The 12,269-nt window shown below is 42.0% G+C and overlaps 2 protein-coding genes across 2 annotated transcripts in view; one reads left to right on the top strand and one right to left on the bottom strand.

The window, feature by feature from the left end:
* Positions 1-624: 624 nt before the first annotated feature.
* Positions 625-12,269, top strand: part of LOC138006623 (uncharacterized) — an 80,392-nt gene continuing 68,747 nt past the window's right edge. Inside the window, exon 1 of the mRNA XM_068853065.1 lies at positions 625-890. The gene's annotated coding sequence lies outside the window, so the exon portion shown is untranslated. The remainder of the gene's footprint in view (positions 891-12,269) is intronic.
* Positions 4,016-8,567, bottom strand: LOC138005019 (uncharacterized). The gene is made up of 2 exons (XM_068851311.1): positions 8,184-8,567; positions 4,016-4,507 (listed from the first exon to the last, which is right to left on the bottom strand). The coding sequence occupies exons 1-2, from the start codon at positions 8,565-8,567 to the stop codon at positions 4,016-4,018; spliced, it is 876 nt and encodes a 291-aa protein (XP_068707412.1).

The following is a 12,269-nucleotide window of genomic DNA, read 5'->3' on the forward strand; positions in this document are numbered from 1 at the left end:
AAATTGTTTCAGTAGACTAAAGTTGGCATTGCAAATGCCATCTTGGCACTGTCTTGATCGGGACGTACCCGTCAAATTAAGAACCGGAAGACAAGTCCAGACTTCTTTAGCCTGCGAACGCAGACGTATTTCCAACGACCGCCGGAAATACCTCTGCGTTCGCAGGCAAAAAGGAGTGCCGGATCTCGAGAGATCTAACCAGAAAATAATGTGAAGACCAAAATCAAAGTAAATTTGGAAGTAAATTGATATACTTAACAAATAAACGGTACTTTCATAATTGTCATACCTTAATTTGTTCCGTTATCGTGACGAGAGCAAGCTTGCAAGAAATGATGACGTCATTTTAGTCGCAAGTGACAATTATATTGGACCATTTAGTCTATTTTTTATCAAAGCAAACATGTTTTGCCTTCACGAACATTTCGACAAATGTTCTCATAGACTATCTTCCAAATAAAACTCTTCAAAACTAGTTTTCTCTAACAGATTTACTTTTCCGCCAAACACTGCTCCAGCATTAATTCATCATCGCATAAATGTGTGTCATTAATTAACGACCATTTGTGTGGGATGCGGTTTATTTTGGAAACTATTCAAGCAAGAGTCATGCACCTACGAAAAAGCAGTTCATTAGACATCGAGCATCATTATAGTATAATTTGCAATACTTGAAACATTTGCTCATTATTATTTTTTTCAAGAGACATGCAACGAAATACACCATTAATTCCGTGATGTATTGTCTGTTGATGACAAAAGTCTTCAAGCAATTTTAAAAGACAAATGTGCAGTTGATTACATTAACATACTCACCTCTTTAAATCTTGCAAAATTGTGAAAGTTTGCCACAACATCGGCCCAGCGACGACTGAACACATTCAACCAAGGTAAGTCGAAACAAAAAAATATATATTTTCTTGCCTTATTTTAGTTGTAAACTTACCTCCTGATCGATGACTTTTAACAAAAGCGTCGTCGTTGAAAGCGTGACAATAACTTATAGATGAAGAATTTTGAGTCTCTAACGGAGAACGCAATTCCAGGGTTGCTGCAGTCGCAATGTCTTGTTCTCCGTTGTTTATAAAAGCGTTTATCGTTAGCCAGAACTGAGAAAAACATATTTTGCACGCTTTTCATCGGACGGTAACATTGGGTTTGGGAATTGTGGCTGGTCTGTCTTTGACCGAAGTGGTTGAAATCTTCTTGACGCACTGACTTCTCTTGGGTTAGTTTACTGAGGTTAACAGAGTAGTCCCCCATCTTTCTCGATCGCTCCGCGAAGACAGACAGGGCCGGGCCTGCTCGCAAGCCGGATTCGACGCCGAGAAAGCTTGTTAGCTTCGGCTAATAACTAACTATTGTTCTTTTATTCCTTGAAGTTCGTTATTTAAAATAATGGACAAAAAATGTTTTCTTCTGATCGGTAACGGCGTTTAAAGCAAGTCAAATTGTACGTGAATTATTTTACTTTTGAGCTGGTAACTTCGACGATGTTCTGGTATAGCGTTTGGCAGTATTTTGGGTTCGAATTTGATCTGACTGACGCAGTTTCTTTCATTCTGTATAGAGCGTACAAAAAATTCAAAGGAGCAATAGTTCATTAGAAAATTACCGACTTATAGCAAGAATTCTTAGTCATGTTTCTCTTTCACTATAATCATAATGGCAGTGAGCTCTAGCAAGGAAGACGGCAACGCCATCAAAAACAAGTCTTTTAGCAAGTCAAAAAAAGAGGACTGCGCTTTCCGTCCCCCACTCAGCAAACCGACAACAAGAAATTACCACATTTGAGGTTTTGAAGACAACGTAGGCATATATATACAAGAGTCAATTTCTTATTCCCTTTTTTTTACTTTAAAATTTTCCTATCCAGTTGTAGTAGAGATGTTGTAACTCTTCGTGTAGAAGACGATGGAAAATGTGGAACTTAAATCATAAAGTGATATAAAGTTGTCAGTGCCTTTTTCGATGCTGTTGAGAGCTTTAGGGCCTTTCCGGACAGGTGACAAAATTGTTTATTTTGGCAAATTTGCGGTCCGAAACTGCGTTTTAAAAGTGCTGATGGATTGTCCCGACTTGACAATTTTTGGCTGAAGTGGACAAATTTTGTCCTAGGGTAAAAACAAGACAAAAATTGGTCAAATGAAAAAATGAAGGGATACAGTCACGCGAACATGTATTTTGACGCGTCACGGTCGGTCGCAATACATTCACAGGACGTCAAATTCGAGGTTGTTTTCTAAAACACCCCTCAGCAATTCTTCGGTCGGCGTAGTGGATCTCAAACCGAGACCGGTGCTCCGGGAGTATGGATTGTTGAATCCCACGCGTCATACGTAACTTGGTTTCGAATGATTTGATGTTTCAAAACACAGCACATCACGAGCAACATTTCTGTTTGAATTTGTGCCAAATTTAAGAGCAACAGGCATGCCAAAAGAAGAAGGATATTGGCATACTCCATTTTTCCTCCAAATGAAATGTTTGGCGCGTTTGTTGCAAAGTCGAATGATTGACAGATTTGTTGACCATTTGCGGCTTCAGTGCGGATTCAAAGTCACTCACTCTCTCACTCATGCCCTTTACGCCTAAGTGGCATCATATGTAGGGAAGTAACATGCTCTCTCCACATCTGCCGGTCCCTTGCCATAAGCTTGATGCCTCCCCAGGTCTTCCCCATCTCCTTGATTCCTTTCTCCACTGTCCGTCGCCACGTGATATTGGGGCGGCCCCTCTTGCGTTTCCCTTCTGGCGTCCAATGTAAAGCAGTTTTCGCAATGGAAGCTTCTTGACGGGTAACATGGCCAATCCACCTCCAGCGTCTCCTCATCAGGATGGTAGCCATTGGTTTAGTTCCACACCGTTCAAAGGGATCTTTATTTGAGATGACAGTAGGCCAAAAGATGCGTAGGATACACCGAAGGCTCTTGGTGTGAAATGTGGAGAGTTTTGATAAATCCTTCTCCGTTAGGCGCTAACATTCTCAACCATACAAGGGAATTAAAAGGACGCAGCTGTGATAGAGTTTCAGCTTGGTGAGAGTACTGTAAGCGGTGGAATTCATCATGTTAAGCGGCCTTGTTGAGACGGCTCCAGATCAGTTGCTCCATCTCTACTGACGATACTGCCAAGATAGGTAAACTGATCTGTCTGTGTAAGGAAGTTCTTCATTATCAATCTGGACTGGTCGTGCGTCGGTACTATTCAGTGCCATAATTTCGGTCTTCTTGCTGCTGATGTTGAGGCCAAGTTGAACTTGCTTCGCAAAGGTGTTAAGGCGTTGGGTCTTCTCTCTTGAATGTGCGTGTGGGTGTGTGATAGTAAGGCTAAATCATCATCGTAATCTAGGTCTTCCAAATAAGAAAAGGGCGTCCATCTGATGCCCCTGATCTGATCCTCAGTGGTGCGCCGCTTGATCCAGTCCACAACAAGGTTTAAAAGCAATGTGGACATGACACACCCCTGTCTGACCCCAGTGTGGACTTCAAATAAGATGTTACCATCACCAACCGAGAAGGTACAGTTGATAGAAGCTTTTGATAATCTCAGCAAGGTGGGAGGGGATTCCATAATAATATCTTCCAGAGGCTGTGACGGTGTACACTGTCGAAGGCCTTGGCAAAATCTACATAGTTCACATAGAGAGTTCACTGCCATTCAGTACTCTGTTCAATGATATTTCTCAGCGTGAAAATTAGTATGATCGATACAACCCCTTCCTCTCCTGAAACCTGCCTGTTCCTCGCGAAGCTTTTGGTCAGTGATAGGCGCTTCATGGTGACTTTCACTAAGATCTTACTCGGAGTGGATAGCAATGTCATACCATGGATAGCAATGTCATACCACGTCAGTTGCTACATTCAGACAGAGCTCCTTTCTTTGGTATCTTGATGATGATACCCTGATTCCAGTCATCAGGGATTTTCCTCCTGTCCCATATGGTGTTCAAAAGTGGTTGCAAGATGTTTGCGGTGGTCACAGCATCTGCCTTGAACAGCTCAGCATTGAAGTGCTATTTGCAAGGTGCCTTGTGGTTTCTCAAAGAATTAATGGCCGCAATGATCTCTTCTTTATTTGGTGGTTTAGTGTCAACTCTTAGGTCCTCCTCAGCTTCTGGTATGTCAGGCTTCTCGTCTGTTGCTGGTATATTAAGGACTTCCTTGAAATGTTCTACCCAACGTGCTTCTTGTTCTTTTTCAGAGGTGAGGAGCTGTCGTTGTTTGTCTCGTATAGGGGCTTTCCTACTGCCACCATATTTTTCACAGAACAATTTAGTGATTTTATAGACATTTCTCTGCTCTCCCTTTTGTGCGGCTTCCTTTGCTTCCTTTGCCAGCTCTTCCGTATATGTCTTTATGTCAGTTCGGATCTTTCTCTTGACACGTCTGTTGGTTTCTGCGTATGCCGCCCTATACCTCACTCGGAGTCTGGCTGAACTGCCGTCACTTATCTTCTTCTTCAGCTGGCGCCTCTCTTCGATAGTCGGCCATGTGTCTGGTGTAATCTATTCTTTTTTTTTTTTAGTCTTCTGCATCCCCAGACAGGTTTTACTTGCTTCATCAGAGATGTTCCTCACTTGCTTTCACTGTTGATTTACAGTGTCTTCTTCTTCTTCACTGTCTTGCTCGTCTATGTTACTCAAGAATTTGGTTTTATCAACGGAGTTGATAATGTAAATTGGCCACCGTACAGAGATTCTAAAAGCTGACGTTTCGAGCGTTAGCCCTTCGTCAGAGCGAATCGAGGGATTATGGGTTACGTGTAGTTTTTATAGTAGAGTAGGAGCTACGCTATTGGTGGTAACATGGCAACGTGAAAAATAGGAATATATTAGTTAAATGAAAAGCGTTCGTTAATACCGTGGGGATTAAGAGTGCCGATTTGAAATATGAATTTTTGTTCCAGATTCTTGCGGCTTTCCGTCGTACCTAGATGTAGGGAAAGGCCGCAGATAGCCATGTGTTTTTTGGAGTGGTTAGGCAGATTGAAATGGCGAGCGACTGGCTTGGATGCATCCTTGTCATTCTTCTCAACATCGCGAAGGTGTTCGCGGAATCGGTCACCTAGTCGTCTACCTGTCTCACCAATGTATAATTTATTGCATAACGTGCAGGTTATGCAATAAATGAGAATTCTTTTTCACGTAATATTATGAGGATCACAATTAGAGCTATGTGCCAAAAACGAATCGCACTTGACAAACAAATTCTTCATTGTCGCTCCGAACTTTCCAAAATCTGTCCAGCAATTTTAGTACAATCGATTCGCGCTAAAATCCGACAACTTAATTCTGGACTGTTTGACGATTTACACCAAACCAAGACTCTAAAACTTCAACAATTAATAGGTCCGCAAATTACCGACGACACTACATTGCATAGCCATAATACCGTAATTACAATTCCAGAAAATCTTCCGCTTACTGACTCAGAGAAATCTGTTCTCAGTAAGGGCCTAAATTTTGTCCCTATTACCAAACGCACCAACGAATTTTCTATTAAGCAAGATGTCGAAAAATTCCTTCGCCGCGTTCAGTTAAAAGCCTTTTTTCACGACAAAGAGCATGATTCGGACACTTCTAATAAAGATATTTTTGAAACACTTCTAGTTCGCAAATCCAAATGGACTCCCCCAGAGGGACAATTTGCCTCTTTAGATTTTTTCACCAAAAAATGCCGTCACGACATTCACAAACTTAAATTTAATCGCAACACTAAATTTTCCAACCTTTCCTCGGAAGAGTGGGCGGCGCTTAAAAATCTTAGTAAACGCAACGACATAGTTGTCAAATCGGCCGACAAAGGCGGCGCGGTAGTTGTTTGGCGGTCCGACCTTTACCAAAAAGAAGCTTTGCGGCAACTTTCGGATACCTCGTTTTATGCCAAAATCCCTAAAGATCTCACTTCCAACAATCAAAAACTTGTCAAAGACACCATTCAAAATCTTATAGTTAATCAAGAATTACCGGACACTGCCACTAATCTCATCATCAACACCCCTAGAACTTCGCGCATTTACTTCTTGCCTAAAATTCACAAACCCAACAACCCAGGTCGCCCTATCGTTTCTGCCTGTAGTTGCCCCACCGAACTCATTTCTAGCTACTTAGACAGGATTATGACGCCTATCGTCAAATCTTTGCCATCATACATTAAAGACAGTACACACGCACTACAAATTTTCCGCGATTTCAATTTCTCCGGCCAAGACAAACTTATTTTCACCATGGACATTACATCTCTATACACAGTCATTCCTAATAGCGAAGGTCTTCAAGCACTTAAACACTTTTTCGATCAACGCACTGTCAAAGAACCTAGCTCGGAAACGCTCCTCCGCCTTGCCGAACTAGTTTTAACGCTTAATTGTTTTTCATTCGCCGGCAACTATTACAAACAAATTAATGGTGTAGCGATGGGCACAAGAATGGGACCTAGCTATGCCAATCTTTTTGTAGGATATGTTGAACACCAATTTTTTAGTCAGTACAACGGCCCCAAACCTGAACTCTACGGCCGTTACATCGACGACTGCATCGGCGCTATTTCATCCAGCAGAGAAGAACTCGATCAATTTATAACCTCCGTCAACTCTTTTCATCCGGCTCTTAAATATACCTGGGAAATTTCGGAAACTTCATTGGCTTTTCTAGATATCAACGTTTCTATTAGAGGCAACGCGCTATGTACTAGTGTGCACTACAAACCTACTGATTCACACAGTTATTTGTTGTATTCATCGTCACATCCATCACATGTCAAGAACTCCATCCCTTATTCTCAATTTCTTAGACTTCGACGTCTATGTAGTGATGACTCCGATTTTTCCAGCAAATCAGAGGAGATGTGCCAGTTCTTCGAAAAACGTGGCTATCCTGTCTCTGTGGTCAAAGCGGGCCATCATCGCGCCCAACAATTTGATCAACAGTCATCACTACAAACGTCACAAAAAGATAAGAATGACAGAATTCCATTCACCCTCACTTTCCATCCTCATAATCACGCAGTCAAAAGCATCATTCTTAGTAATTTTAAATTACTCCAAAATGATCCCGAGACTGGTAGAATCTTTTCGCAACCTCCACTCATTTCATTCAAACGCGACAAAAACGTAGGCAACTTTTTAGTTAGAAGCGCGCTCAAAACTAACGAGCAACCCGGCACTTTCAAATGCGCGCGCTCACGATGCAAAACTTGTCTTTTCATTGTTAACACTAGCAAGATATCGGGACCTAAGCGATCTGTTAAGATCACCGATCGTTTCACATGTACCTCCGCAAATGTCATTTATTGCATAACCTGCACGTTATGCAATAAATTATACATTGGTGAGACAGGTAGACGACTAGGTGACCGATTCCGCGAACACCTTCGCGATGTTGAGAAGAATGACAAGGATGCATCCAAGCCAGTCGCTCGCCATTTCAATCTGCCTAACCACTCCAAAAAACACATGGCTATCTGCGGCCTTTCCCTACATCTAGGTACGACGGAAAGCCGCAAGAATCTGGAACAAAAATTCATATTTCAAATCGGCACTCTTAATCCCCACGGTATTAACGAACGCTTTTCATTTAACTAATATATTCCTATTTTTCACGTTGCCATGTTACCACCAATAGCGTAGCTCCTACTCTACTATAAAAACTACACGTAACCCATAATCCCTCGATTCGCTCTGACGAAGGGCTAACGCTCGAAACGTCAGCTTTTAGAATCTCTGTACGGTGGCCAATTTACATTATCAACTCCGTTGATAAAACCAAATTTTTGTATACTACTTCCCCACCGACGCAGCACCACAGTTTCTTTAGAAACTACCCCTTCATTCATTTATGTTACTCAAGCCTTGAAACCTGTTCCTCAGCTGTAGAACAAAGGTTTTTTTTTGTCCTAGGGTCTTGTAGTCTGCTGATGTCATATCTAGGGGTGGTGTGTTTATTTGGCCCAGCTGCTCTAAGTTTCAGTCTCACTTTTGCAGTCGCAAGATGGTGATCGATGCTTGCATCAGCCCCTCTTCTTATACTCTTACGTCAAGCAGGGAGCGGCTCCACATGCTGTCTATTTGGTTTTGATCCCGCCCATTTGGGGATGTCCAAGTGAGTTTGTGAATGTTGCGATGCGGGAATAAAGTTCTACCAATGATCATGTTATTGAATTCACACCACTCTACCGACCGACCTCTCTATTGTCGTTCTGCGCTCCACATCCCTCTCTTCCCATTATCCATTCAAAATTCACGTTGTCCGAGCCAACCTTGGCGTTAAGGTCACCTATCATCAGCAGGAGGTCCATACGATGGACGTTCTCAAGTGTCGCTTGGAGCTGCTCATAGAAGGCTTCTTTCTCTCTGTCGTTGCTGTCATTAGTAGGTGCGTAACATTGTATGATGGACAAGTTAGTCTGCCTACCCTTAAATCGTGCTTGAATAATCCTGCTGTTTAATGGCTTCCATTCCATTAAGTACTTTTCCATTTCTTTCTTTATGATAATTGCAACCCCCTCATGATGTGAATCATCTTCTCTCCCGGAGTAGAGAACTGTCTCTCCTGTTGTTGTCTTCATTCTCCCAGATCTTGTCTATCTACTCTCACTTATGCCTAAGATAGCTAGTCTGTAACTCTTCATTGCAGCAATGACCTGCGCCATCCTACCTTGCTCACACATAGTTCGTACATTCCAAACGCCAATCAGTGTGGTCGTTTACGCTCTGACGGCTCCCGTTGTCATGAAAGTGGCTTCCTTTCGGCTCTGACCTCTGTCAGTCATTCGAATTCCATTACCTTTCTGGTGTTTTCACTTTTCACTCTCACTGCTGCCCATGGCATGGGTTCCGGAGGCTCGTTCTGCGCAGATGATTCATGTAAGTTACACGTTGCTGTTTCCGTAACAAAGAGTTTTTTTTACATGACAGGGTTGTTAGCCCTGTGCAAACCCCCAAGGATGACCGGTAGATTGCTCTTTGTCTGGCCCCTAACCTTTCATCTATCTGGCATGTGTGACCCTACCAGGACCTCTAGAGGTCCAGCCAGCATAGCTCTCAGACTCATTGAAGAACAATGTTTGTCCGTTCGTTTTGCCTAGGACAATTCAAAATTTGTCTGTTAGTGCGGAAATGCCCTTAGCAAAAAGACGTTGATGTTAAGGCTTGTCCAAACGGTAAATGTTTCACGATTAAACATGCTTTAACATGTTTTGTGGTAAAACATGTTGATGTTTACAGAGTGCCCAAACGACATAAAATAACCGAAAAAATATTTCATTAATCCAAAAGGCAAAGAATTGCGGGGTGCCGTGACGACACCGTATCCATGGATACAGCAAACCAGTAGACTCAGTACGCATGTGCGCGTCAAAACCAAATCGTATTCAACACGTTAAAAGTTGTTTAAACAACACAAAACAAGGTGGCCAAACGGAAAAAAATGTTTTGTCCCCAACAATGCCCGTAAAACATTAACCGTGTGGACAGGCCTTTAACATACAAATTTTGCCGAATTAATTGCAAACAGTTGGCGATTAATCCAAGTTTTTCGATGTAGTTCAATGCTGCGCAATGTTTGATGATTAACAAATGACCAACGTCGCTGAACTACTACTGTCAACTGACAGCATTCGACATGGCGTGGCATTGCACAATTCAACATTTGTTGACCAACTGACAAATGTCAAATGGTGTGTCACCGGCCAGGAAACAACGGCAATGTATCCTCGACTTGTGGCCACCTTCTCAACCAACCATTTATTTGAATAGTTTGACACTTTTCTAATGGTAAAATCGACCAAATTAAGGCACGAGCAAAAAACAGAGTGAGCGGAGCGCGCGGGAAGACTGATGTCATCATCGTCGTTGGCCGCGGTTCGCGTTTGATCGCTCGTCCTCCCCTTGTATCTGAAGACCTTTTACAGCCAACCAACTTCACGAGAACATTTTCGTATTTTTATTTTTCATTCGAGCTTACTTTGCAAAAAAAAAGAACGGATGTTTAAGCAGTTTTCCCGGGCCCTTAACGCTGGAAACGTCAACTCACAAATATAATTTGCCTTTATCAAATCGTTTTTAATAATGATTAAAGCAAGACTCATAAAATTTTAAGGTACTCTGCATAAAAACGACGTGAAATCATCAACGTGAGCATGCAACAGAATCTTTCATTCTCAGGCTATTTTCACTCTGAAAGCATTCGTACCATTTTATCTTTAGGATACTTAGCCTACATCGTAGTAGGACGTACTATACGTGAACGAGTTAAATTTAAGTTAACGAATAATAAAGCAAAGTTATATATTGAGGTGACATCTTCGCCGACTTCGCCGTCGTAGATCTTAAAGCAATTTTCAGGCTAAATGGATCACTCTGATTGCCTGGGTTTTGGTCGGGATTTTACAGTACGGGCCATTGTTTTGACGAGTACGAGAAAGAGGTATACCAAAATGCGTCCCGCACGTGCAGCACGATCATATTTCTTCCTTTTTCCCTTTTTTTTTCTTAGTATTCCCACTAATTAAGGCCCTCGCGCTCGGCTATTAAGTAGTTATTATTATATAAACACCAATGAAATACCAAGTGAGCTTTCGCGCGGAAACATGGTATATTCACAGGTGAAGATAACATGTTATCTTTACACGTGAAAAGATCGCTGTTGCTTTGGTTACATATAAAAACGCGCCTTTCGATGCCTTTTGTGAAATGATTTAGTATTTCATTGGTGTTTATATAATAAATAGAATATTACACGACCGCTTGGAGATACGAATTTTCTCTTCTCGTATTCACGAGTGAGCGATCAAAAATATGATGCGCGCGCTGCCTTAACCAGTTTGACGGGAGGGACTAGCCCAGAAACTTGGGCTAAACTTGCGACTTTAAAAGACTTGACACGATTTCTGCAGAGCCTCTCTTGTTCGCCCTCTGGCGAGTTTTAGACAGGCTCTGCTCGCTCGGTGAATTTAGGGGAGAAAATGAAAATTTATCTCCAAGTGCTGACGTTCTCCATAAAACTTCAAATTTGGTTATTCCACGTTTTGCTGACGACGGCAAAGAAATGGACAAAAGTGAAAAATGCATGTGCAGGGCGTGGAAAGCCCACTAAATATGAAAATTTGTGACAGTTGTCGTTGCTAAGGCTCCCTCTTTATCTCCCCGCTTCGCGGCTCGGTAAAGACGGAAAGGAGCTTTAGCAACGACAACGGCGAAGGCAACGAGAACTCCATACATTTGCATATTTAGTGGGAAAAAACAATAGCTTTGCACGCTCTGCACGTGCAATTTTCATTTTTGTCCATTTCTTTGCCGTCGTCAGCAAAACAACAGGGAGCTTACGAAACGACGACGCCGACGGCAACGACGACGCTACAAAACAATAGGTTTAGTGAGCAAAAACAATCGCTCTGCACGTGCGTTTTACATTTTGGTACATTTCTTTGCCGTCATCTCCTAAATGACGACGTGAAATGACCAAATTTAAGGTTCTGTAGAGGTCGTTAGTACATGACGATGAATTTTCAGTTCTCTCTCTACGCTTCCAACCCACTCATATCAGTTTAATTCCTCGACAGTTACTACACATTTTCAACGCGAAACGACATGACATAGTTTCGTAGTGATATGAATAACGCGAACTCGCATTTTTAAATGAAGTCCTCGTAGCCGTCGTCGTCCTCGTTTCGTAAGCTCCCTAACAACGTGAAATAGTCAAATTTTGAGGTTTTATGGAGGACGTCAATACTTAAAGATAATTTTTCATTTTCTACCCTAAATTATGCACCACTCATAACGTTTTCATTCCTCAGGGACTGTCATACCTTTGTCATATTAAAAAGCATGGAATATTCGTGAAGTGATTGAAAAAATGAGAATTTATGTTTTGAGATGACGTTCTCGTTGCCGTTCCGTCGTCGTTGCTAAAGCTCCCTGTAGGTTAAGAAATGACGACGGCTACGGCTACGGCAATTCCACAAAACAATGATATCATTGCTTAAAAGAGGAAAAAGAATCGTGCCGCACGTGCAGCACGCATTTTATTGCTGTACTCTGCATAACAAAAACGTGAAATAACCAAATACAAAGTGAGCGTACAAATGCGAATCTTTCATTCTATATTTTTACTCTGAAACCGCTTGCAAAAATTCAACCTTAGGATCACTCGCCCACATTGCACGAGGTCAGCGAGATTAAATAACCGCGAAAGACCTTGTTCAAAGTTACATTTTGAAGCCGCTTTTGCCGCTGTAGTAGATCTTAAATAGTCCCTAGTATATCCACCA

The sequence above is a fragment of the Montipora foliosa genome, chromosome 6 (genome assembly GCF_036669935.1).
Source record: "Montipora foliosa isolate CH-2021 chromosome 6, ASM3666993v2, whole genome shotgun sequence".
Lineage (NCBI taxonomy): Eukaryota > Metazoa > Cnidaria > Anthozoa > Scleractinia > Acroporidae > Montipora > Montipora foliosa.